We start from the raw sequence: 27367 nt of genomic DNA, 5'->3' as shown, positions 1-27367 counted from the left end.
CCCAGGGGAATTGCAAGCAGGAGTCTGAGTGCACTGGCTACCTGGCCATAGCTAGGACAGAGTTTGACCACAGAGTTTGCTCGTACAAACTGAAGCAGAGAGCATTGACCAGAATTCCCTGACAAAAGTTCAGCTGTAGAATCTGGCAGTGACCCAGACATCCTTTCTCTTCCTAACACGATGGTTAGAGTTGCCAGCTTTTGGGGGGGGGGGGACTGGCGCTGCTCCAGCATCACAGTTGACATTTCTCTTAACAAGGGCCGGCCGCAGCAACAGTCATGCAAAGCCAGCGAAAAGCAGGGGCTGCGGCTGGCCTGTCCCTCGAGAGAATCTTTATTCTGCAAAGAGTTAAATTTTCTGGGGGCTCCAAGGTTAGAGTTGCAACATATTTGAGTTGGAAATGACTCACTTCTGCTGTCAGGAGATTTATAAACTTGGGAAAGGGAGAGGGAAGGCCTGGATGGATCGAGGGAACTGAGAGGGCAGAGCAAAGCCTGAGCCAGAGAAAGAGGAGGTGGAGAAAAAGATCCAGGACTGCTCTGGTCAATTTGCAAAAAAGAAAAAAAAAAAGGGGGGGGGTTGTTCTGAAGAGATCAGAAAAGTATCCAAGGTTTCTTAAGGAACTGTTGCTCCGTGTTGCTGTTGCGGAAATTAGGCATGAAGATGCCGTGGCTAAAGCTGCTCTTTTCCGTTTACGCTTCTTTCCTGTCCACGGAAGGTGCTGCCGTCAGTCGAGCGGAGGAGCAAGAAGCCCTGGTACGTACGTAGGCCTCCAACGAGCTCTTTTTTCCTTGCAGGGTCCAGGTTGTGCTGGGGCTGATTTGCTTGCAATGATGGGGACCACAAGAAAGCCTGCAGGCAAGATGGATAGGGTTTTCTGGCTTGCCACCCTAAATCCCAAACTTTTCTGACCCAAGCTTCAGGGCTGACACTGTTCTCAAACTTTCTCCAAGCCGTCTCCTCTAACTTTACCTTTTCCAACTAACTTGTAGGTTGCTTTCTCTTTGATGTTCCCTCATCCCAAAGATGATAGGAGGAAACCATAATATCAAGAAACAAGTTGAACATTCTGTGCGCATGAGCAGTAATAACATAGCGGTGAGAAGCAGGTACACTGGCTGGAAAGAACCTACCGCAAGGGTGGCAGTGGGTAATTTTTGTGGTCTGGGTAAAAACAGAAGAGTGGTGGAAACACTGAAACACCAGTTTATTGCAATAGATTAGCAAGCCACTTTGGGCTCTTTTGAGTTTGTTCCCATCCCAGGGCAAGCTCTTTCTCTGGCCACGTGCACTGCTTGTAGAGACATCTTTTTTACCTCTTCCGTCCTTGTGGAAAGCTGATTTGTTCAGATCATTCAATGATAGAACTTGAAATTTTGCATGTGCTGAGGAGGTCATAGTGAATCAGTCAGGAAATCCCAGCTGGGTATGAGCGAGAGGTGGGGGAACTGTAGCGTGCAGTTACACTTGCCAGCCCTGAATGTTAAAAATGGAGTACTGAATCCTCCTGAAAAAATGCAACGAATCGGACTGAAGGATCCCCGTTCAGAACACCAGACTTCCTAAAACGAATAGGACTTGGGGGTGAGCTACGGATCTTTGTGTGCGATGGAAATTGACCGCTGCAAGGCGCTCTTGCTTGGGGTTGCCCATGAAGAGTGTTCAGCAGCTGCAGCTAGACTGCTGGTAGGGGCCAGCTGTTGAGAGCAGGAGACCCGATATTGCAGCAATTACACCAGCTACAAATCCACTCCCGAGTCATAAGCGGGGTGCTGTTTTTGGCCTTTAAAGTCCCACCTGGCTGGGGATTGGGCGGTATTTGAATTACCATCTTCTCCCATATGTTCCTGCCCAGGAATTAAGATTACAGGGAGAGGCCCTCCTGACTTTCTTATCAGCTAAAGAAGCTCACCTGGTGGGTACGCAATGGAGGGCTTTTCCAGTGGCAGAACAATTATGGAACAGCATCTTCAGGGAGGTGCGCCTGAGCCGCTCACTGCCAATCTTCAGGAGGCAGCTGGAGACATTTTTATTTAGGACTGCTTTTAATTTTGTTTGTTTATTTGGCAGTCCTAAGCTGTGTTTTCAGTCCATTGATTTTGGGCACCCTGAGAAACAGATATATTGATGACGTTGGAGAATAAGGCCTCACAGGAGAGAAAGGCAGACATGGGAATTAGAATATTCCCTTTTTCCCAAGTTAAGCTATTAAGCTGGGAAAGAGGACAAGGAGTACAAAGTTTTCCGTGCGGCTTTACCACTGTCTAATTAACTTCTCCGTAGGTTTCCCTGAAAAAGAAAGAATGTGATTCTCAAGAAGTAACAAACATTGTGGGAAAAGCCAAGTCTGCTGTGGTTTGCCCACCCAGCTCTCACTGCCACAGAAACAGATTTCTCTGCAAGGAGTCCCACCTACCCTCTCCAGCTCTTTAGGGCTACGCCATAAATTGTATCATTGTGGGTGGCTTGATGGGGCATTTTTCACTGTTCCAGGAATACCTCATGAAGTTTGGCTACCTCCAGAAGCCCCTGGAACGGGTCACGAATGACTTTACAACAGAAGAGATTGCAGATGCTTTGAGGTAAGTTAGAGCCCCCCCCCCCGCCCCAATTCACAGTCCGAAGTTCAGGTTGGCCTGTTGCGGTAGGTGACACAATCCTGTCAAATATCCCTTGTGGAATTTGTGCTCCAAGCAGTAAGAGGTTCTGAACCCAGATTCCCTTGCCCTGATATTTTGACCTCGCCGTCCTCTAGAAGCTGGGACCAGAATTCCCAGATCCCCCTTTTGCTGTTGCCAGTGGGTCCGAGGAGAACAAGACTGGCGTATGACCGCCATAGTCAAAATCAAGGCTATCATTCAAAAGAAAACCCAGATTGCCTGTCAAGCTACATCACAGGTAAACTGAGCAAGTGAATCCTGTGTCTGGGACAGGGCAAGGTGCTGTACACAAAACATTTTAAAGTAAAGCTACTTTGGATGGGGAAGTGGGTGGGAAATGGGAGGCGCTTTATCTTTCCCTCTTCCACTTCCCTCCAAACATCTCCATCCAAGCCAACGGCTTGGGAGGGCAATTTGACATGAATCCTCTGTAGTTGCAAAACAAAATCATGTCTCTGCGTCACATCTTGTGGGCAGAGCTGAGTTAGTGTTGCCAGCTCCAAGGTGGGAAATTCCTGGAGATTTGGGGGGTGGAGCACGGGGAAGGGAGCGTTTGGGGAGGGGAGGGACCTCAGAATAATGCCAGAGTCCATCTTCCAAAGCAGCCATTTTTTCCAGGGGAACTGATCAGTTGTAATTCCATAAGATCTCCAGTCACCACTGGAGGTTGGCAAGCCTAACTGCCGAGTGTTGCTGATCCTTCAGGCCTTGCACAATTGAAAATAGGGTTCCTAGTAAAAGCTAGTTGCTCATCAAGGACCTGCCCTTTCTAAGCAGGGACGCTGTGTTTCTGACTGTCATGGCAAGTAAAGGCTGACTGATTTAAACTTGTAGTCCATTAAGCGCTCCATTTGCATTTCAGACCATCGTGACTTTCTGCGGCGCTGATCCAAGGCCGGTTCTGGGTTTTGCTGGGCTCTGGGCAGAGAGTACCTAGGGGGCCCTCCTCTCCTCTCCTCTCCTCTCCTCTCCTCTGCTTGCCACCGTGTCCCCCCTGCTCACACCTCCATTCCCACCTGCCTGTTTTCTCCTCCCACATTGCCTAGCCATCCATCTTTTCCCCGACCACTTGCTCATTTCCCAGCCCTCCCAGGGCCCACCTACCACTCCCTTTCTACAGCTGGGAATGTAGCTGGTGGGAGGGCTCACAAAACACGGACTGATTCCGCACACGTTGGATAATGCACTTTCAATGCACTGTATCAATCGTTTGAGGTGGATTTTTTGTTCTGCACACAAAAAATCCGTTCCAAATGATCTCTAAAGAGGATTGGAAGTGCATTATCCAACGTGTGCGGAATCACTCACAGACAGACCGCAGCAGTGGGCTCCATTGGAAGGCCTGGGCCTTGGCAGCTGCCCCACCTCATGACATGCTGATGCCAGCCCGGCACTGATTTAATTGTACATTGTGTGAAGAGAAAGAGCTGCTTGGTTGGTCTGCCTTCATCTATGCAAAATATATACCCCTTCTGGCTCCCCTAGAATCTCATCTTGTACGGAAGCCAGGAACCTGGCCCCGGGATCCCCTCACCTGCCCCCCTTCTGCTTCCCCTCTTCCAGGTCCTTCCAGCTGGCATCGGGGCTGCCTGCCACAGGCCAAGTGGATGCAGCCACCTCAATCCAGATGCAGCAGCCCCGCTGTGGTGTCAAGGACCCCTTCAACGAGAAAACCTTCAAATATCAACTCCTGGGTAAGCAGTCCTCAAACAGCAGCAGTGAAGCAAAACGGGAGGGGGAGGGGGAGTCTGGCAAATGAGCCCCTGGTATTGGCAGAGCCCCATGGGTCTCTGGGACGATATGCTCCAAGGTTTTTCCCTGGCCTGAGGCTGCAGAAAAAGGGAACTGAGTTGTATTATGCAAATTGTAATTTGAAACTCTATACTTCAGTGTGACAAAAGCATGACGAAAGAGAAGAGCACAATGCTTAGGTCAAAGCAAGGATCACAGTTAGCTTTGAGGCTAAAGTTGGAGTCCACGCGTTGGTTCTAGCATGGCATTTCCAGAGGCGCAAGGACCTCCACCAGCAGAGTGCAACTTGCCTGGTTCCTCCCCTCCTGTGGCAGTTGGAAATGTCTCTCCAAATCCTGCTCTCTGGGGAGGGGGGCTCCCAGGAATATGACTGGGGGGGATTGGGACTGTTTCAGGAAGGAAAGCACTGCAGGAGTTGTGTGTGAGCAGAAGCCCTTGCGCCGGCGGCAGCAGTGAGCGGCTCCAACCCAAGGATCTGGTCAGAGGTTTGGACCAGGCTTGGATTAGTTACTTATTTTTTAAGCATGCACCAGCCTGTCTCTCTGCTTGTAACAAGCAAGTTGTCTTATTCAGCCTGGGAAAGGATGTGCCGGCACTCCATCCACGCAGGCCTGCAAAACTGCAGACTTCGCACACAGATCTGTGGTTTTCAAGTTCTGTACCCTTGGGAAACGACATCCAATGAGTAACTCCAACCTCCTGCAGAGGCATTTCTGTGGCATGCAAGCACGGCGTCACCTCCGAAGAGAATTGAGAACCCCCTCAACAGTGGCGGCCAGAACCTGTTGGGGCAGGTTGAGGATTGGGGAATTCCTGGGGAGAGTGGAGGGGGGGGTCAGTGGATAGAGCAGGGCCACTTCCAGGTTTTGGAGGACGCTGGGCAGAGATCGCTCAGTACGTCCTACCGTTCCTCAGTGGGCTACTGGGCAATGATAAAGGGGAGCAGGAGTTCTCCTGCTTGTCTCCCCAATTCACTCTCAACCAAGTATATACAGCGTTACAGACTGAAAGAGGTTTGGTTTTCATGGGTCAAGGATGTTTCTGTCAGGAGGAAGGAGCTCCAGCTTTCCCCTTAAGTACATATTATATTCACCAACAGAGCTATTTAAAGAGCTTTTTCTACCCAGTCGTTAGAGTTGTACTATACTGAAAAGTTTCAGAAAGATAATTGGGTAAAGGTGAGGGACTGAAGACTCTACTGCTGTAAACATGCTCCTACTGGGTCGTTTCCATGTCTTTTAATGTGTCATGTTTTGTTTCAGCGGTTTTCAGCTCTGTATTCGAATTTGTTTGTTTTCCAAAGTTCTGCTATCCATCCCCTATTGTATTGTTCACTGAATGTCCCAGCCCACTGATTGTATTGACTTACGGTGTGTAATCTACCTTACGTCTCGGTAAGAAAGGCGGACTATAATTAAATGAATAAACACAATCCTGCCCTACTTCTGTCCAGAACAAGGAGACCCATTTTTGCGCTTCTTGCTTTGTCTCTTCCCCCTGCAGGTCGCTGGCACAAGAAGCGTCTAACTTACCGGATCTACAGCCACAGCAAGGACTTGGGGGCTGCAGCCACACGCACAGCCATCCAGACAGCTTTCAAGTACTGGAGCGATGTGGCACAGCTCACCTTCCAGGAGGTGCGGATTGGCCGCGCTGACATCCGCCTCTCCTTCCATGGTTCCTCTACTTGGGGCTGCTCACGGCCCTTCGATGGGCCTGGTACGGCATGCTGGGGTGGGGAGGTTACTTGGGGCTTGGAAGAGGGTTGACAGGGAAACCAAGGAGTAGGGAATCTGGGCAGGATGTTGCAAAATCTGCAGAGAAGACAATGGTCTATGGCTTGCATGTAGTCACTGCCAAGGAGATGTTGTAGCGAGAGAACCTGGAAGTATGTGTTGGAGGGGCATATCGTTAGTAAGACATGGGAGGGGAGCTTCAGATGCTTAGTAAGACATGGGAGGGGAGCTTCATATCATTAGTAAAACATGACATGGAAGCTTTGTGCTAGGCCTTGTGCCAGGATGGAATGACTTTAAATCAAGATGTTTTTGATGGGGTTTTAAAATCGCCATCCAGAAACACTTGGCCTAAATAACTGATTCCAACCTATTCATTATTCGCAATGGACTTCCCTTGACATCATAATTCACATATGTCAAGTCACAGCTTACATTGGATAAAACATTCCAGTTCCCTTGAAACTAACCCGTTAGTATGTAAAGGTCAAAGGATAAAGCTTTGCTTTTGAAGTGCCCCCAGACCACCTTTGACATGACTGATATTGTTCACTGATTGTGAACTTATGAGGAGGTTTTCTTGAGGGGGGGGGGTCCCTAAACATTTGAAATGGACTCAGTTAGCCAACAAGGAAGGACGAAGCCAGAACGCAGGATGGCCTCTGCATGGATCAGGCCTGCAATAGCTTTGCTTAGCTCTCCTTTGTAACTAGAAGGATTAAAGCTCTCAATACAACAGGCAGTTTTAAACTGATTCCTGTTTACGTGCCAGAGGTGTATTCTTCCGTTGTTGTTGTTTTTAGCACATACACATCCCCAAACACAAGTGTTGCAGTAGAAGTGCGTGGCTTAAATGTATATTATGAAAATAAACACCTGGGATCGGTTGTTGTTAAATTTGAACTGTACGGACCCAGTTAAGCATCTGCTTTATACCAAGCTAATTTAGTTGATAGAAATTCAATCAGATTGTTAAATCGCCATCAGGGTGCGCCACGTTGCATGAATGCTTTGGGGGAGTTTGGCAGAATCAGGCTGGCTCTTTGCCTGATAGGTAATATACAAAGGAGGGCAGTATGTAAAAGTCCTCTGTACTGTATACGGCCCTCTCTTGACAGGGCACTGCATTGCAGAGAGCCAAGCTGTTATTTGGATTTCGATTCGATCAGGCTTTATTGGCCTTTAACAAAGGAAACAGGATGGTACAGTGAAAAAAGAACAAAATATAATATAAAACAGCTGAGTGATATCAACAGTTATTTCTGAGACTTCTCCTGGCACAGCTTTATAGCAAGTTGTAAAAACTTTGCTACCTTCTCAGCTAGTTAGAAGAGAGTTCCCCACTCGCAAGGCTTCCTCGCATCTATCTCACCCGTCCCTTCCTCTTCCTCAGGGTATGTGTTGGCCCATGCGGACATCCCCGAATTAGGCACAGTTCACTTTGATTCCGATGAAACCTGGACAGAGGGGACGCCACAAGGGGTCAACCTGCGGATCATTGCTGCCCACGAGATTGGCCACGCGCTGGGACTAGGTCATTCCCGGTACCCGGCCGCACTGATGGCACCCACCTACAGCGGGTATCAGAAACGCTTCCGCCTGCACCCGGATGACGTCAAAGGCATCCAGGCACTCTATGGTATGGACTGAAAGGGACTGAGAAAGGGACAGGAAGCGCTCTGCATTTTACAGGGGCTGGGGACTGATTAGTTTTGTCGACAGTGCACACTGAAACCAGTTAGCGTTCTCATGACAAATTATAAGTGATAATTTCCAAAAAAAGATTTCATGCAGTTTTTTCCCCCCTCGCTTATTCCTTTTTCCAGCCCTTCTGTATTTCTTTTTTCCCCCTTCATGATCTGCCTGAGCTTGTGAATTCCCTAGCAACAGGAAGGCCTGTTTCTCATTACAAGGAGCATGGGTCCGGGCCAGTGGTTTTCAGATCTTGAGGTGGGCCACAGCTTCCTCAGACCGGTTGCTAGGCAAAGTCTGAGTCGCTTCCTGATGCCTCCCAATGAGGTTCTGGTCGGGCGAGGCAGAATGCCAACCCATCGGTGCCATATTGGTTGTTGGCCAAATATTTTTTTCTGTTTCCTTCATCTCCGTTATTTTTCCTTGCCCCTATCTTTGTCCTACCAGCTTAATGTATAATTAGAGTCTCTGTTCTTCCACACAGGCAAAAGAACGACGTCCACAACCACAACAGTGACTTCCCCTGCTGTCACCACTCTCCCTGCCACCTCGTTGCGGCCTGGTAAAATCCCTGACCCTTGTAAAGATGGACTAGATGCTATTATGCTGGGTAAGTCTTCCCTATCCCAACTTCTAAATCCAAACATAACCCAAGAAAATAACCACAGGCACAACTGGACAGACCATTTGGGTGGGCAAGTGTCTTTTACTCTAGCCTCTGCCATTTTCTCAGGTGAACGCAGCCAAAAGGAGGCTCCTATGGGAAAAACTCCACAACACGGAGCGTATCACCCTCCCAAGGTTATGATAAACTATTCACAATATCGAAACCTCAATCTAATTTAAAGTGACAAAATCTAATTTAAAGTGACAAAAGTGCTCAAGTGCATACAATACAATAAATAGGAATAAATAGATCAATTAATAAATAAGTCAATCATCCAATAAATAGTTCAATCACAAAGAGTCCCCTTCCGCAACAGTGAGTGATTCCGCACACTTCCATCCTTTTTATAGATCATTTGGGACGGATTTTTTTTTGTGTGTGGAACAAAAAATCCACCTCAAACGATTGATAAAGTGCATTGAAAGTGCATTATCCAACGTGTGCGGAATCACTCATTCGACTCCATCAAATCCAGCCCTAAAATGATCTTGCTAATTTCTTTTTTCTTTCACACGTCCAGAAGAGTGGGTCCGCTGCTGGGTCCTGACGGGCACCAAGGTGTAACAGAGACATTTACTTACCTCGGTGCCCACTGGGACCCGGCAGTAGATCAACTCTTCTGGACCCTGTGAAAGAAAAAAGAAATTAACAAGATCATTTTAGGACTGAATTTGATGGATTCGAATGTTATAATACTGTTGCAGAAGGGAACTACTTACTGGATGATTGACTATTGTTTAATCTATTGTAATGTATGCACTTGCGCACTTTTATCACTTTAAATTATACTGACTGAGGTTTTGATATTATGAATAATTTTCTCATACAAAACATTTAATTAGCATGAAGGATTTGTAAGAGAGCAAAATGTAAGAGATGAGCAAGATGGAATTGCTGGATGCTAACTATATCCCCTGCCTTTTAGCTTGTCAAACTTTAGCTGTTGCCGAGGGCTTTGATGTAGTTAAGAATATACATCAATATCCATTGATGTAGTTGAGAATATTTATGGTTGATAGAAGTTGGAAGAGAGGATTGTTTAGAATGTTTGAATGAAGTAATTATAGGACACATTTCTGTAGTGTCCCCCACCCCGCCCAATTCTTTGAACTGTATTGTTTCTCTTAGTTTTTGTTGTTGTTGTTAGTTGCCCTGAGGTGTTTGGATAGACGGAATATAAATATTTTAGATATGTTTAAATACAGAGCTGAGCTGGGAAAGGAACAAAAGTTCTGCAGATAATATGGTTATGGGGGGTTGTGGCGAGGAGAGTTGGAAAATGCAGAGTGAATGACCATATGTATTGACAGAAGATCGTATGCTAAGAGGTCTATTAAGATACTTCTAAGAATCTTGGGAGGTACTTTCTCAGTTAATCAGCTAGACATCTGAGAACTGCTAACTTGACTCATGCAATTTAGTGAATGAGAACTGAGACCAGATCTTCTGTCTCGTATTATACCAAAAGCTTGATACGGAACAGTGCCGTGTCCACTTTTTAGAACTGAAGAAATCACGAGCATTTTACATTCCCACCGTTTGACCTTTAACCTTCTTCTAGGACCATACGACAAGACCTACGCTTTCCGTGGCGATTATGTGTGGACAGTGACGGATTTTGGTGCCAACCCACCTCTAAAGATCCAAGCACTGTGGAAGGGCCTGCCCGGATGGCTGGATGCGGCTGTGCATTCTCCCCGTACTGGGCGCACCTATTTCTTAAAAGGTATTTAATTTCCAAGACTGGAATGGAGGAATAAGCTTTACCCAGACTACCTACTTTGTCTTAGGGGACCTTTTCCTGCAAAATGCCTTGTTCTCTGTAGAACCTTGTCACTATTATTATTAGATACATCCCTTGTTCCTGCTTTTCCTTCTGGGCATCCCAAAAAGTCAACATTTAAGCCAATCACCTGTGTGGAATATAAATTGTGATCTGGGCTAATGGTGATCTGGAGTCTTACTTCGCTCCACTTCCTCTTTAATTCATATTCTGTTCTAAGGTTCTAAGCTCTGGCGTTACCGAGGTTTCAAGCTGGATCCAGGCTATCCAAAGCCCCTGACCCGCATCCCACCCAAGATAGATGCTGCTCTCTACTGGCCAGGAAATAAGAAGCTCTTCTTTTTTAAGGTACTCGCCTACTCAATTGCATAACCTCGTATTTTATATTATATCCTCCATTACCACAAATGACCTGTAGTTATTAACGCTGAATATAGAATACAAAATGATTGGAAAATAAGGTTATGACAATTAAAATAAATCAGGCCATACCTATTTAAATTCTTCTTTTTCTTGGGGCTGATCCAGGTAAATTCTATATTTTGATTTGTTGGTATTTGGTGGTGAAAGAAGCCAGAATTCTGAGGCATTCTCGGTGCTTCTTAATAGGCACAACAGATGTTTTCTAAATACAGGACTTGACAGGTTGGGAGAATGAGAAAGATAGGCAAAGAACATGCCGTGAGATTAAACACTGAAAGGAGGACGGGGTGAAGGCACGGTACGAGGGGTGGGGGGTTCCTTGAGTGAATGGAATGTCATCGTAACAGGCAGGATAATGTACATAATGGTATGCAAATGAATACTCTGTTTTTATCTCTCTGGGAAAGGGGAGGGTAGTCCTCAAGGTACGAAAACCAGGGGATCCAGTCCCACCCCAAGTCCTCCTTGTAACTTCCACCATTACATGGAACTGGCTCCCAATGCAAGTCATATAGGGCTTTGACCATAAAGAGCCCAGTCTAGGTAGTCACAGCCAATTGTGGCCTTTTATTTAATAACCAGAAGTTCAAGCTCTATTTTTTCCCCGTTAGAGAGAGAGCACCAAAAGAACTAACTGGTGCACTGACCGGAAGTGCATTTAGTCTTTCCGTCTCTTCCATTAGGGTACTGGCTACTGGCAATGGGATGAACTGGGCTTGAGCCATTTCAGCACCTTTCCAAGGAAGATCTCCAGCCTTTTTACAGGGGCCCCCTCTCACCTGGATGCTGCATTCACCTGGGAAAACGGCAAGATTTACCTTTTCAAGGGGGAGAAATACTGGCGGCTCAACGACCAGCTACGAGTGGAAAGAGGCTACCCACTGAGCACAGTCGAGCGTTGGATGAACTGCTAACACTACCACAGGTGCCTCCGCACGCTCCCGGGGGACTCGGAACAAGGATCAATTACTCAAACTCAACGAGTAAGAAACGAGGAATTTTTTAAAAGACCCAACAGCAACCCCTACAGGTGGCATGTAGGAACAGCAACGCTGGAAACAAGTCAGAGGGAGACGTGGAGACCGAAAATGATCCTGGACTTTGCACTGACATAATAAACATCTTTTTTATTTTTAATGTCAGGGTCTGTAAGCATCCTATTTCCTTTGGCATCAGCATGAACGGCGGCGGCAGGGGGTTGTCTGGTTTCAGGACAAAACAGGTGTGGGTGTGTGATAGGGGAACCGGAAGCCAGAGAACAGAGAACTGTTTAAGGGTGAAGGCAAAGTGATAGAAGCACCGTGACCTAAGATGTGCAGTGCTTTTCTGACTGCAGCCTCTCATCAATTTGCAGGTTTTTGCAGCAAAACATTAACGGTTCTTTTTCCTCCCCTTATACATAGTAAAAGGGCTAGGCGTTTTTAACGAAGGCTAAAAACTTCAACAGAAGGCACTGGGAGACTGCCAAGGGGACCAGGCGCTTGCAAAATACACCCAACGCCCTTCCTGCCTATGTTTTTGATTACTAGTACAGAACCAGAAGGGAACTGCAGATCGAGTCGCATGGAATGCAATCATAGGACCGTATGGATCTGGCCGTACGTGAAATTGCCAGTGTGCAGGATTTGGGAATATGTAACTAGGCAATGTGTATTTGCAACAAAAAGGTGTGATCTTGTAAATGTGTGTGTGGGGGGAGGGGGGGGTTAAGGTGAGGGGAAGGCAGAATTTCACAGTCCTGGTTTTTGGCTACCTTTCTTTCCATTCTGTCTTACTTATGCAAGCTTCTAGCGCTGAATGCTTCAAGGATAAGCTGAAAAAAATGTTTGGACAATATACCCAGTAACATAGGGATGGGCGTGAGCAAGGAACAGTTCTTCCCGTTGCTCAGTTTTGCTGTGACCTTTTGCTTGCCACGAGGAAGGCAAATATAGGAATATTTGCACAATTAATATAAGTCTCCAATTATTCTTAGCACAGAGTTTTCCTTTATTCTGCTGTTGAATGTGTATGTTTTAAAAATGGAACTTATAACTAGGCCCGATCAAATCTTGTGGTCACTTAGGAATGAGCTAGTCGTCCTAGGTTGCTATTAAGAGAAATAAGTGGCACTTCCCATATGGAAACTGATATGGAAGTTCATATTATACCTTGAGTAGAGTTCCACTGTGGTGCCTAAACCCTCCGCTTTGGTTGTAGAAAAGTAACTTCTTCATTAAAGAGGAAGAATGCTTCCTACACAGGGAGTTTTCTCTGCGTAGAGATCTGGATGACCCCACGTTTAGGGGGCGGTTCCTCACAGTGTTGTGTTCATTCCAAGCACCCCTTATGGGGCTCCCAGGGCTTCTGCCTTTGAACCAAATTAAAGTAAGATGTGCGTGGCAGGTGTGGTTGGAGTAAACTTTGGGTGCTCCACCTTTTCAGCCCTTGAATTGGCCTTTTTCTGTCAACAGCGGAGCTGCAACAGATTGTCAGACTGGGAGGGGGCACACTAGTGTGTTGGCACTTCTGTGCTAATGCAGTGGAGGTGCAGGAACAGCGATGACTGGCACGGAGTGTGCGGATGCCGCTCCTTCCCTCCCCGCCCCCCAACTCATTGCTGCTTCCACAGCGGGAGCGCCAAACAGTGCACAGACTATTGCCCACATCCTCAAGAGGAGGCCTGCAGTCCAGGAAGCTGTCGCCTGTACTTAGCTAAGAGTCTCAGTCTATCTTGTGAAAATCTTCATAGCCTGCAGCTCCACAGCAGCCTTGCTGAAAAAACAGACTTACCAGTGACGAGAAGCTGCGTTTCAAGCAACAACCAGTCCCGGACAGCAGACCTACTGCTGGAGTTAAGCGTCCCAGCCAGCTGCTTCACTTGGCAGACTGGGATACTTACAGCAGTCCTCTACTTTCCAGGTGCAAACCATTCGTTCACAGATACCAGAAACAGAAATGGGGAAGGGGGAGACAGCTTGTCACTTTCCCAGGAAAGGAACTCTGTGCTGCGCACGTATGCTCCAGAACCACAGCTTCTCCTTACGATGCTCTCACTGTATTATGGGTGAAAACTTCCACCTAAGAGATCGCTTGAGCTTGAAGGAGCAACAGCTCGTCTCACAACAGCCTTCCTCCATCCAAGTTGGAAACAGTCTAGTTTGAAAGCGGTAGAGATCTTCTGCAGTCTAGTGGCACCTGAGAATCCAACAAGATTTTCAGAGTGTAAGCTTCCGAGAGTCAAAACTCCCTTCTTCAGACATGAGTAGGAACGTAGAATCTCCTTGAGCCTTTATATGCCAGCCAAAGATGGGTGGGATGTTACAAGGAGAGGCATCAGGATGTAACTGTACAATGCAGCTGATTATATCAGAAATTAACATCTGTAGTGAGTCTTAAGTCTCTGTTCAGCCCCCGGGACGGGGGGCGAGGCAGGGGGGGCATTGTTTTGAATTGTGAATAAACTCCATTTCAGCAATCTCACATTGTAATTCCTCTTGAAGTTTCTGTGTTCGAAACAAAATTATCCTTCCAAGCGAGGAAATGAAAGCAAGGTAAAAGGGTAAAAATGAAGGAACGATTGGCTGGCCTATGAGCAATGATCACAGTGATGCATTACAAGCTATTTCAAAAAGTTTTCCGGTATTTCCCAACTCTTTTCATGATGCATTAACCTCTTTGCTTATCCTATGCTAACTGTTTCAGGTGGGTAGCCATGCTGGTCTACAGTAGAAGAGCAAGGTTCGAGTCCAGAATGCTCCTTAAAAACCAACAAGATTTCCAGGGTATGAGCTTTTGAGAATCAAAAGCACCCTTCGTTAGATGCTAATTCTAATTAAGACACATCTTCCAAATTCAGGCATACAGACACTGTACTAAACATGATGAGATAATATATTAACGGTATTTTGGTCACGTCATGAGAAGATGAGACTCATTGGAAAAAGACAATACTGCTAGGAAAAGTTGAAGGCAGTGGGAAAAGAAGAAGACCCAAAATGAGATGACTGGACTCGCCTTCCAATCTGTCTTTTAAAACTCGGCTTCTCAGCTAATATTGCAACTCCCTTCACACGTGCGTCCGCATGTAATTCATCTCTTGTAGCTTAGCTCCGAGGTTCCTTGGCCTAGATAAACATGGGCTATTGATCAGGACTGGTGGGATGATTACCATATAGAAAATACAGGCGTGATTGTTTTTACCCAAAGCAAAGCCCCCGCCCCCCCCATCCCCTAGAAAAGATCTGGAGTGGCATCAGTTTGATTATGTATATAAGATTGCATAGCACACATGCATCTGTTGTCAGTATTATAAACAAGAGTCATAAAAAGCATTAACACAAAATGTCCACAGGAAACAAACCAGTATAATAAAAAGACATCTCTTGAACAAGATTCCAACACAGAACATACTGAATTCAGATTAATAGTTTGGGATTTTGGATAATTAGCTTACAGTTAAAAATGTGAGTAAAAACCCCAAAGGATTGGTTTAAATCCTTGGGTTTTCTTAAAAGCACCAAGTGTCAAGTTAAAACAAAAAACCAGTTCAGGTAAGGCATCTTTAGGCTGAAAAAGGCACTGTGCAGACCGGAGCTTAATCTGGATTTAGGATAAAAAAAAAGAAGCATTCCTTCCATTTATAGGCAAACCAAACTGCCTAGGGAAAGGGACAATAGTAGATATTATCCCAAGATTCTTTTATACTAATTTTTTTTTGGGAAAGTATTCCAAAAGCACCATGGATTAGAGCAACTGACCCCATCCATTAGCAAAGCAAAGAGCAATTTCAAGCTATTGCCTAGCTGACACACCCCTGAGCTGGAAGTACTACAAGGGCAGTTTTTTAAAGAAAGGAACCAGGCGAAAATAAGCAAGACCACATTCTAGATCTGCTACGGACGAGGGCAAATAACCCCTTCATGCAAAAGACAGCAGAAGGATATCTATGGCTTACTTTAACCTGGGTAACAGCTGACATTATACCAGCTTCAAAGTTAAGGACAGCTACCAAAGGAAAGAAACTCGGTGGCAGCATTGTTTAGAAAGGCAGCTGTGAATGCTCTGCAGAATATGTTGGCTTTCTTCCTTCATTTGACTGAATTGGCAATAAATTAATGTGCTTTAAAAAAAATCCCTTCTCTCCTGTTGGTTTGATCCAGTCACATGCGGGATTTTGACCCTTGTAACCCAGAGAGAGGTGGGTAAGTGAAGCCACCCAATTTGAACAATTAAAAAAATAAAAAACGAGAGAGGGATATGTGTGTGTGTGTGCACATGCGTGCGTGCGCAGGATAGCCAAGGGCAGTCTGTCTACTGGGGACGAAAAGGGACAAAAACATTCAGAGCCCAGGACTGAGTTGTGCTTGCTCCAGCCTGCGTCCCTGGTTAAGGCACAAATGGAAGCAGACCTCGTCCATTTCAGAGGCAGCCCCGGGGAGTGGTGAGGGGCACAGTAGATCCACAGTCATAATCCAGATCCACAGTGGCGTGCGCACTGGTGCTCAGGTTACTCAGTGATGTACCAGTTCCCAGCTGCTGGCGGTCCCGCAGGCTCTGGATATAACTCTTCAGCGTGGGGGATGGAGGAAGAGAGAAGCGTCAGTTCATGCGCTGGGAATGGGGCGAGCATATTTCCTTGGAATAAAGTGGTGTGTGCAGTTTCCCTCAGATGAAACATGGTTTGGCTCTTAACGCATCACTTTTTGCCCTGTGCATCTTCAAATGCACCATGGAGATGTACGAGGGGGCATGCCACATGTCCAGCATATGTTCCTGAGTGTATGGAGGCGCATATATTTCCTTCAGACCTTACATACACGCATGTGCCATACTCAGGGGTCATTTCATAAAAAAAGAGCTGGAGGGACTCATTAGCATAACTCATTAGCATATGCCACACCCCCTGACATCACCAGAAATGTGTCATTAGCATAACTCATTAGCATATGCCACACCCCCTGACATCACCTATCCTGGCTGCTTTGGACCCAATCCTGGCCATTCAGGGCTGAAATTGGGCCCAAAATGGCAAAAAGGGGCTGAAAATGACTGAAAAGGGACCCAAAATGGTCAGGATTAGGCCACTGATGAACAGGAGAGTGATCCACCACCCATCAGAGGCCCAATCCAGGCTGTTTCAGCCCCAATCCAGGACGAAACGGGCCCAAAATGGCCGAGAGTCAGGTGGGCAGGGCCATCTGACATGTGACCTCTTTGGGGCACTCCCGGAACTGCGTTCTCCCTCGAAATGAGCCCTCGCCGTACTGTTCAGCTGCCCAGAATCAGGCACAGACTGGATCCACACATCGTTAGATACTGCACTATTATAATCACGAACACCTCGATTTTCCTGGCCACACAGAAAAATCCAGGAGGTGCTTGATTACAACAGCGTAATATCCAAGAACATCTGTATCCTACCGTACCTCGTAAATACATTATGACTGAATCCACATCTGGAAGAAATCTTCCCCCTAACTCAAACTGCCTTGTGACCTCACTGTTAGCTTCACCTTTCCTTGTTTCTACTTTGCTTACAAAATTGAGGTTGGACTTTAAACACTAGAACTTAATTTTCGGCAGGCCCAAATTTTTCAGTTTTTAATGTAAGATCTTAACTCAGGAAGAGAAGAAAGCATACATGAAGGCACCTTTGAGGAGGTGGAGAATACATCTGCAGGCCGACGTTAAACAGAGTCACCCTCTTCTAAACCCATTAAAGTCAATGGGCTTAGAAGAGTATAAATCTGTGTAGGACTGCACTGTGTGTCTTCACCACTGAAGATCTATCATACCCATACATTGAAGATTAGGGCGGGGTGGGCTAACAGATCAGCGGGCATGAATTTTAAGATCTTTTCTTAGCAGCTTCTCCATAAAAAAAAAAATATGCCTGAAGCAGCTTATGGCAACAAAAAGCAAACCCAAAACTAAACACATTTTAAAAACAAAAATCATTACGATGATTAACACAAGAGGAAAATAGCAGCAAAAGTGCTCGTTAAGCTTCGACAAGTGGTTAAATTATAACAGCAGCAGAAAAAGCAGATCCAAACAACTGGTTGCATAAAAGCCACAGTACTGTCACGGTCACAGGCAGTAACACAGTAAAAAGACCTCAGAAAAGGCAGTTATGAGATTAACCAGACAAACACGAGGATGCTCAGTCTGGCTGTGAGGTCTAGAGAAGTTATTGTGACGTGGGGCTAAACCAGAAGCATGCAGATCGCGGCCAGGGATATTTGCAACAGAAACAACGCAGGTCTCAGTCACTCACTGGTGCAAGGACGTCTCCTGCACAGCGCTTCACAGCACTGGGCTTGTGCCGATAGGAGCCCTCCTGCGGGGTTTGGCTCTGCCTCTTCTTGGCCTCGCGCTGCCGTATCCGTAGCAGCTGCAGTTGCTTCTGCCGCCGATTAAGGACCACTGAACGAGAGAACAAAGGATGCGAACCCTACTAGCAGTGCTCAAGAACGCAGCCCAGGAAAGTTCTAGGAAAAGGAGGGGAGGGAGGGGAATCTAACCTAATCCCAGTGAAGGCCTTCAGCACTGGAGCCTTGGGTGGGAAGGAGCTCTCATACCACGGAGTGTGATACTGGAAAGCGGAACATAATTTTTACTTATTTATTTACTTCATTTACACAATACCTTCCTCCCCAAAGTTGTTTGCGTTGCTCTCCTCGCCTCCATTTTATCTTCACAACAACCATGTGAGGCAGGTTAGGCTGAGTGTCTGAGTGGCCCAATGTCACTCAGTGAGCTTCTGTAGGAGAGCGGGGATTCGAACCTGGGACTCCCGGATCCTAATCCAACAACCCTAACCACTACACCACACTGGCTCCCATAACTCAACCTAGTATCTCGGCCTTGTTCCTTTCCAGCACTTTTGTTGATTTCTGCACATCCTTCAAAAACCTGAAAATCTCATTTTCTTCCGTTTTATACATCAAGGATCCTAGTCATACTTAAAAAGGAGAAGCTAATATCTTCTAAAGATTGAAAAAGAAAAAAGAATCGGCAGTATCCTAAAGTATATAAGCGAGATTTCTGTAATCACATTGTGCAGGGATGAAATATACTGAATTATGTGCACACTACACTACAAAAGTTACAGAACGCAGAATCCTGGTGTGATGACAGAATTGTGCTCTGGGAACTTTCTACTGCAGAATTCCACCCCCACCCCCATTAAACTCATAGAGATCAAATCAATGGCTACTAACCATGAAAGGCGGCTTCTGCATTCATGTTCAGAGGCTGTACACCTCTGAGTTAGGGTTGCCAACTCTGGGATGGGGAAATTCCTGAAGATTTGGGGCTACAGCGTGGGAAGGGTGGATTTTGGAGAAGGACATGGTGCTACACAGGGCCTTTTTTCTGGGAAAAGAGGTGGTGGAACTGAGTGGTGGAACTCGGGACTGCACAACGACGTCACTTTGGGTCAGCTGGAACAAGGGGGGAGTTTTTAAAAGTTTAAATCGCCCTCAGCGAAAATGGTCACATGGCCGGCAGCCCCGCCCCCTGATCTCCAGACAGAGGGGAGTTTAGATTGCCCTCTGCTCCACTCAGCAGCACAGAGAGCAATCTAAACTCCCCTCTGTCTGGAGATCAGGGGGCGGGGCCACCGGCCATGTGACCATCTTCAAGAGGTGTTGCAACTCCGTTCCACCGCGTTCCATCCGAAAAAAAGCCCTGGTGCTACAGAGCCCACCCTCAAAAGGAGTCACTTTCCCAGTTTGATCAGGCATCTGACGAAGAGAACTTGATTCTCGAAAGCTTATGCTATAATAAAATTGGTTAGTCTTAAAGGTGCTACTGGACTCTTTTTGATTTTGCTACTACAGACTAACACGGCTAACTCCTCTGGATCTATCACTTTCCCCAGGGGAACTGATCTCTGTAGTTTGGCGGTCAGTTGTGATTCTGGGAAATCTCCAGGCCCTACCTAGAGATTGGCAACCCTTGAAGATGCTGGAGACAAGCCGTGAGAAGCACTGTTATTTGTGTGTTCTGCTCATATGAAGGCTGAATAATGATTGACAACACCTTGTTTTTTAAACAATACTGAGTAGCCCCATCTTCTCGCCTTCCTGCCTTCCCCTCATTATGAGACGTGACCGCCCCCCCTCCCATAGCCCTCCACTCACCATCTGTGTGAGAGAAGCCTTCAGCTGTGACTCTCCACTGCAGCAGGACTCCCATCAAGGCCAGGACAGGCCAGGTGGCCAGCACAGCCCAGCCACACCAGCAGAGCGGGGAGGAAGGTGCCAGGCGGAGGCGGTCGTATATGTGGTGGCCCAAAGCCAGACTCTCCACGGCATAGTCCAAGCAAAGGGTGAGCACGGCAGCACCAAACACCGCTGTGGAGAGCACGGTGAAGGCTTTCTGCCAGCGCAAGGCCAAAACAGCTCCCAAGAGGGCAGAGCCCAGAAGAGATCCAGCGGGGACCCAGGCACTGGGCAGCTCACACAAAGGCTCTGTGGCCACCAGCCCAGCGGTGGCTAGCAACAAGCCAAGCAAAAGCCCAGTCAGGAACAGCCCGACCGAGTGCACTAGCATAGTGACTAAGCCGCACAGGACTCCGATGCCCAGGGCGATGCCTGCGCTGACCTCCAGGCTCAACTGGGTGTCCAAGATGCGCTCCTTGTAGCAAAGCAGGAAGATGACGGCTGAGCCGAAGAGCAGGCCCGAGAGAAACATGATGGCTTTGAAGCAGCGATAACCTAGAGACGGCAAAACCAGCAAGATTAGCAGGGGATATCGGACAGGGGCCCTGTTTGGCTGGGGGAAGACAGGTTAAGGCCGTGGCTGCTGACAAAACCTTGGGTTATTCTCATTATTGGGTCAAGTCGACAGCTTGTATTAAACACAGAATGTGGCATAAGACGCTTTGCAGAAAATTTGTTCTCTTTGGGGAACAGAAGGTTTTGTATCACTTCTGAGGCAGGATCGTTATCTTCAGGACTGTGAAGCCATTTGTTTCTTGACGCACTGCCATCCGAAATGCACTGTTCTCGTTATCATTACTGGAACTCATCTGTCGACTACCACTGAAGAGCATGCTGAATACTGGGGGTGGAGAGGCGGAATGCGATGCCCTTTTTCAGGTCTGGCTCTCCTGGCAGCGAAAGACAGTAGAGATTTCAGGAAGATGGGACTTAGAATCTTTCTCATTGTCTAAAAGTGGCATCCTAACCGGTGAAATATCCCAGAACGCGCTGCTTCCTTGCCAGGAATAGTATTGCTGTTAGTGATAGACACGAGGCATGCCCAGAAGAGGTGTAGCTCAAAGTGCCACTCCACACACTAGAAACAGGACTTTTTCTCTCCCCACTTCTCTTCCTAGTCCTCTCTTCTTTGGTTTCTATTTTTTTTAAAAGATAATGTGAGCCCGTAGGCAGGGACCCATATTATGTTATTTGTGTATATCACCTAGATCCCCAACCTGGGCCCCTTGGTACCCACTTCCTTCTTTGCCAAAGCAGAGCCAATCCTAATAGTCTTGTTCATTTATTTTATTATTTATTTTATGTCATTTATAGTCCGCCTTTCTCACTGAGACTCAAGGCGGGTTACACAGTGTGAGATTAGTACAGTCAGTTTCACGGATATTTCCATAAATAATGTCATAGGGCAAATAAGCACCATTTTACAAAGACACGGCATTAGCAAGAATCCAATACAGAGTTGGAGAAACGCTGAAACAGAACAGAAGCAATTCTAGGGTTGACATTAGATGGCATGAAGCACAGGTAGTTCATAGGAGCTCATATTTAAAACAACAGGTAGTACGTAAGGCAACACAGTGGTGAAGTCTATGGTCCTTGGTTGTTGTAGAAAGCCTTTGACAATATATCTATGGTCCTTACCTCAGAATTGCCCAGGAGGCATCACCTTTGTACCTACAGGCAGTGCCCATTTGGAAGTAGCTGCCTTCATCATAGGAGGACATTTAGCTTTAGATATTTCGTCCCAACCTTCCCCCACAATGGGGGCCCAACGTGGCTTACAACTCTGTTCTCCCCTCCTCCATTTTATCCTCCCCAAAACTCTGTGAGGTAGACAGGCTGGGAGAGAATGACTGGCCAAGGTCGCCCAGCAAGCTTCCGTGGCAAGATGGGGACTCGAACCCAAGTTTCTCCAATCCTCGTCTGAGGCTCTAACCGCACCACAACGCTGGCTGCCTTGGAACTTCACAATGCTTTGCGACTGGTCCTAGCCTCTATGGCAGCCATTTTTTGGCAGCATTTGCTATCTCTTTTCAACTTCCCAAAGGGCCCACCGCCTCAATGAAGTTGGGAACTCCTAGCCTAGAAAATGAAAGAACTGTTACTTAGAAAAGATAATGCGCCCCCACGATGTTTTTTTTTCTTTGTACACCCATTTGCAAGCATGTGGCACTTATTTTCTTCACGTGATCAAATCTATACATACAAGGCCACTGGGAAAGACTCAACTGTTTACACAGGGGGAGTGTCGAACAGCCACAATCCTAAAAATTACTCCAGATGTTGCCAGGGAAGTTGCCTCTTCTCATACACATACACTAATTTTAGAAATGTATAATTGTGCCAATGAGATCCAAATGAGGGACAACAAGAAGACTGGGATGTTGCCGTCTGTTAGGACTGAACATTTTCAGCAGTTCAGCAGTTCACACCTAACTGAGATAATATGAGATGTAACTAATGCTGGTGAAGGGGCAACTTTTAACCAGCTGTTTGCTCAGGTCTACCTATCGTCTCCCCTAAAGAAAGAGGGTAAGAATGAGATACTGTGGGATATCCTATTGAGAACAGGTGGGGGTGAGGAGAGGTGAACTCACGAAGCTGCCTTAACTGAAGCTGCTGTAGCACAGTGGTTAAGTGGCTGGGCTGTGAATCAGCACTCCACTGGTTTGAATCCCACTCCTGCCATGAGCTCAGCAGGTGGCCTTGGGTAAACCCCTCCTCTCAGCCCCAGAAACCCAGATGTATTGTGGGGATAATAATGACACTGACTTTGTTCACTGCTCTGAGCGGAGCCCTCTTCTGTCCAGAAGAGCAGTAGATGCGTGAAATTATTGTTGTTGTTGTTGTTGTTAAAGTTAGTACTGTCGGCTCAGACTGGCAGGTCCTTACATCATCTACTGCCAGATCCAGGTACTGAACCTGGAACCTTCTGCATGCCACCCAGATGTTCAAACACGGAGCCACAGAGAGAAATTGTCCCTTTCCCTCTACTCACCAAAGCAACAATAGACGACTCCGAAAATGCAGCAGAGCGAACAGATCACACAGGGAACCACCTCGTAGTGTCTTTCGGACAGGAGGCTGCAGGGATCCAGGGCAGGTTCATTGGGCTCTGTTGCCCCCTGGTTAAAGCCTCGGGGGTCAGGAGTCAGGACCAGCGGGAGAAGCGAGGCAGGGTCCATGGTCGGCAGCCAGGGTGCGACTTATCTCTCAGGAGCCATCCAAGCAGAAGCGATCGCCTGGCAGAGAGTATTATCGGTGCATTAACAGGGTTCGTGCAAAAATGAGCATCTATCATTCTCCCCACTTCCTCTGCTGCTTCAGCCCAGTCTGACACTGAACTAGGCATGAAAGCGACAAGACTGCCTGGCCTTCACACACGTCCTCCACGCACACGGGGGTCTCCTGGTTTCTGCCCCTACCCAGACTCTCCGCAGCTGAACTCGCATCCCACTCCCCAAGGGTTAAGCTCTTCATATGGCCTAAGCAGTGGAAAGCATGACTAATCTCACCCCCCCCCCCAAAAACAGATGGAATTGGCAATACGCATTCCCCACCCCGCCCCCCCGCCCCAAATCTGGCAGCAATCACACCATTCCCAAGCCAAGGCTTATGCATACATCTAATGATCCCTTCCCTTACGTTAGGGTGGGATGAAACAGGAGGCTTCAGGGGGTAACAAGAGAAACAGGGAAGTGGAAGCCCATAATTACATCTAAATTCAACAACTATTTATACTTGGTCCCCAGCCAGGACTCCTGGGTCCTATTCCCATCTCTGGAGGGGAAGGAGAAGCCTAGTAAATTGGAGCAGGAGGTATAACTTAGGAGCCAGAAGTTCTGGGCTCTTTTCCCAGCTTCAAGGGGGGGGGGTAGCCATTATTTTCCATATGGGTCCTATTTTAAGTTGGGTGAGGGGCAAGGCAGTACAATCAGCCCCCTCCCCCAGACTCCCCTGTCGTATGGGATGCTGTGTCCCTTCTCTTAAAGGATTCCCCCAGAGAACAGATGCCCCTTATTTCTGCAGTGCTGCTTTTACTTTTAAAGCTGTGGTCTGCTAGCCTCACCTTTTTCTCAATGGAGAGGGCTGTAAAATAACTAGTGAAGTCTGAAAGGAGGTTGACAGTAAGAGTGCTTGGAATGTCATGCAGGAATATCCCTCCTAGAGCTCTCTCAGCCGCACCCACCTCACAGGGTGATTGTGGGGATAATAATAACATACTTTGTAAACCGCTCTGAGTGGGCTTTAAGTTGTCCTAAAGGACGGTATATAAATCGAATGCTGTTGTTGTTATTCAAGGGCAGCATTTGTCCCTGGCCCAAGCCCGTGAGGGTCATTGTACAGCCAGCATCGTACAGCCATCATACAACCTGCACTCAGATGCCCTAATTCAGTCGCACTGGAAGAGAAGAACTCTTTACAATAAGGAAGTGAAAAACTGGGGCAGACAGAAATGGCCGAACTACATACAAGCTGTTTATTTTTTAAAAGTAGAGGGATGAAAGCCAGCAGTGCTGGTCAGATAGAAAAACCCAGGGCACAATCCACATAATATTTTTTATATTTGGATATTTGTTTATTCACTGCCACTCCTGTAATCCTCAGCAATGTTTCCCCCCCCCCTTTTAAATCCACCTGATAATATTTTTTCGTGATGTTTTACTCATTATGGACGTTTCCCCTTGTCTTTGCTGTTACCCTTCTTTGGACTACAAGAGGGGCTCAAAATCTCTTTATTAAATGAAAAGGAAGCGAAGGAGATACATCCACAGGAGGAAGAAAGTCTCACACCTGTACAAGGTAATGAAACAGCTAAAGCCAGACCAACGATTATGCCGCACCACCATCACAAAACTGTCTACTTTAAAGGGAGTGGGAGAGAAAAGTAGTTTGGAAAACGTTAGCTACCTGGGTGCAAAGTCGCAGGTCCACAGAGCAGCGCTATACAAGCTCAATTGCGCGCCAATTCAGGGATTCATGGCCTGAGCTCAAGTTTGCCAGGAGCCATCCTCATTTCCCTTGGGCGCCCTGTTCCCTGGCAACTGGGGGAGGGAAGCACTCTGCACACACCCAAGGGCACCTTTCTTTGTTACTGCCTGCACAGACCCCTTGACCCAGACCCAGCTCCTGGTGGTGAGCCCTGGCCAAAATTAAGCCCCAGCACTTGTTACTTCTCTGCCCCCTTCACTTTCCCCTGCCTCTGAAGCATCTTTGGATATAACATCCCACCCCAGTAGGGTTGCCAGCTCCAAGTTGGGAAATTCCTGGAGATCTGGGGGGTGAAACATGGAGAAAGTGGGGTTTGGGGAGGGAAAGGACCTTGGCATGGCATAATTCCACCCCACCCCCAAAGTAGCCATTTTCTCCAGGTGAACTGGAGACCAGTTGCAATTCCGGGAGATCTCCAGCCACTACCTGGAGGCTGGCAACTCTACACCCCAGTGTGTGCACTTCTGCAGATTTAGGTCTGCAGCAGAATCAATGAGGCGCCAAGCCTCGGCTGTTCTGTTTGTGTGTATGCACACTATTGGACACACGCGGGCACTGCTGGCTGTCCCCCCTCCCCAAGCCACTGCGTGCATCGCAGACAGGAAAACGGCGTTGAGTTTAACGGCAAGAGTCGCTTTGCAATCAGAGAGCTAAAATACAGGAAAGGCGACGTGCTATTGGAGAGGGCAGGACGCGACACAACGGAAAATTGAGCGTTTGCAACGAAGTTTTGCAGATTTGTTTGAGAGAGAGAGTTTGCGAGAGAATGGCTTTGAACAAAAAAGTTAACTTGGCTGCAGACTGGGAAGCAGCGACGGGAGGGGGAGGAGGAGGAGCTCGGCCTCTTCTGGATCTCTTGTTCGCCGAACATCAACGCTCAGAGACGCCGGAGGGCAAAAGCGAGACCCGGGCAAGATCAAGAACCTCTCAGCCTTCCTCCCCTGCCCGATTCGCCCAAAGATCACACGCCCTTCTCGCAACATACTTCCCAGAGCGAGCGAGAACGACAACCTGAACGCGACCGACTGGACTGTGCCCCCCAAAAACTGCACACAGACCCGAACTTTCCTTGCAGCATCCGCATTCAAAAAGCAAACACAAACTCACACACACACACACACACCCCTCTCCAGGGTTGCACGCCCAGCAGCAACCCCGAGCCACAATGCCCGGAAGTCCGAAAGAAAAGAATCGGCTCCAGGGGACAACTCACCAGTTTGGAAGGGGCTCCCCACCCGCACGCACCCAAAAGCCCGCGCTGCAAAAGCCACATGCCCCGGAGCCTCCCGGGGTACGAGCTGGACGAGCCTGCAAAGGAGAAGGGGGAAAGGGGGGGCTGCCCAAACCGGAGCTCGCTTCCCGGCCCCCCACCGGCCCCCTTTGCTCCGATTCAAAACTCTGCAAAATAATCTTTTCCTACAACAGCTGAACAGTGACCTCACCAAGGGCGGGGAGGGGCCAGCGGAGAAGTCGGGCGACCCGAAAGCGGGGGGGGGGGGTGTCCTGGGGACCCAGACAGCAGCGGGCCCCTCTTGGTTCAGCCTCCAGCTCCGAACGGGGGTGGGGGGAGAGGAGCGGAGCCTGCCTAAAAGGGGGAGGGGGGGAGAAGGCTGCCGAATGTTGCCGGGCGCCTGTTTGCAAAGGACTGAAAGGGGGGCATTGCACATTCCCCCCCCCGGCAAGGAAAGTTGGTATCTTCCAGTTACAGATAATTGTTTTATTGTCTTGCATTCAAAGGGGGCAATTTAGGCTCGAGAGCGCGCGCTGCTGAGGCTCGGAGTTGGGGGAAAGAAAGGAAACGGCCACTAAACGCTTCTCTCTTGGGGGGTTAAAGCTTGGCTTTCTCCCTCCCTCCCTGGCGAAGTCTCCTGCCAAGAGGGGTGAAATTGGGAAGACGACGTAAGAGGTCCTGCCCTGCGCCCCCTGGAAACTTAGCGATGCTTTCCCCCCGCCTGTGGTAGCCCCCCCTGCCCCCCACCCGGTGCAGAGTCCCTGGCCCAAAAGCCCCGGAATGCGGGGCCTCTTCCCGGAGTATCCCAAGCAGCTCCTGCTCTCTTGCACGCTTGTCAGGCGGCCAGCTGTCTGAGCAGGTGCCTGACGCCGAGCCCGCCTGCCAGCAACTGCCAAGCGCCAGCTGGGTGCAGACAGAGGGGAGGTGGGGCTGCGTCGCAAGGCAGGAGTGCCCCAACGCAGCGTGATGCCTCTGCCCTGTCCTTGCCCTCTTCCACTGACTCACGACCCCCCCCCCCACGCCCATGCCAAACTCAGATGTGCTGCTCTTCGAGGCACTGCTTGCCGCTGCCTGCACCTGCAAACCTAAAAAGCACATGGGCCAGAATGAATGTTGGCTTTTTGGATCCTGCATGGACAGTTCACACAGGCATGCAAATAGCATCCCTCAAAAAAAAACCCCAGTTCTTGGGATCTGACTGCTAGATCTAATTCAATGGATC

General features: G+C 47.9%; 2 protein-coding genes across 4 annotated transcripts; one reads left to right on the top strand and one right to left on the bottom strand.

Annotated features, from left to right (window-relative positions):
* Positions 1 to 311: 311 nt before the first annotated feature.
* On the top strand, positions 312 to 14138 carry MMP19 (matrix metallopeptidase 19). 3 transcript variants are annotated; one of them, XM_055003160.1, is made up of 10 exons: positions 312 to 371; positions 656 to 756; positions 2494 to 2582; positions 4224 to 4354; positions 5916 to 6131; positions 7542 to 7787; positions 8325 to 8450; positions 10069 to 10233; positions 10511 to 10638; positions 11397 to 14138. In XM_055003160.1, the coding sequence occupies exons 2-10, from the start codon at positions 658 to 660 to the stop codon at positions 11625 to 11627; spliced, it is 1431 nt and encodes a 476-aa protein (XP_054859135.1). In that variant the 5' UTR covers positions 312 to 371; positions 656 to 657; the 3' UTR covers positions 11628 to 14138. The 3 variants fall into 3 exon arrangements, with proteins under 3 accessions (XP_054859135.1, XP_054859134.1, XP_054859136.1); XM_055003159.1 differs by lacking the exon at positions 312 to 371 and having other exon boundaries at positions 431 to 756; XM_055003161.1 differs by lacking the exons at positions 312 to 371; positions 656 to 756 and adding an exon at positions 1002 to 1109.
* A 777-nt stretch (positions 14139 to 14915) lies between these two features.
* On the bottom strand, positions 14916 to 26315 carry LOC129346240 (transmembrane protein 198-like). Its single transcript, XM_055003577.1, has 5 exons — positions 26128 to 26315; positions 22921 to 23164; positions 19842 to 20417; positions 17972 to 18120; positions 14916 to 16260 (listed from the first exon to the last, which is right to left on the bottom strand). The coding sequence occupies exons 2-5, from the start codon at positions 23105 to 23107 to the stop codon at positions 16114 to 16116; spliced, it is 1059 nt and encodes a 352-aa protein (XP_054859552.1). The 5' UTR covers positions 23108 to 23164; positions 26128 to 26315; the 3' UTR covers positions 14916 to 16113.
* Between the last annotated feature and the right edge of the window lie 1052 nt (positions 26316 to 27367).

Source organism: Eublepharis macularius, chromosome 19, assembly GCF_028583425.1.
Source record: "Eublepharis macularius isolate TG4126 chromosome 19, MPM_Emac_v1.0, whole genome shotgun sequence".
In the NCBI taxonomy this organism is placed as follows: Eukaryota; Metazoa; Chordata; class Lepidosauria; order Squamata; family Eublepharidae; genus Eublepharis; species Eublepharis macularius.
The sequence above is the reverse complement of the archived record's forward strand: the minus strand, read 5'-3'. Positions and strand labels throughout refer to the sequence as shown.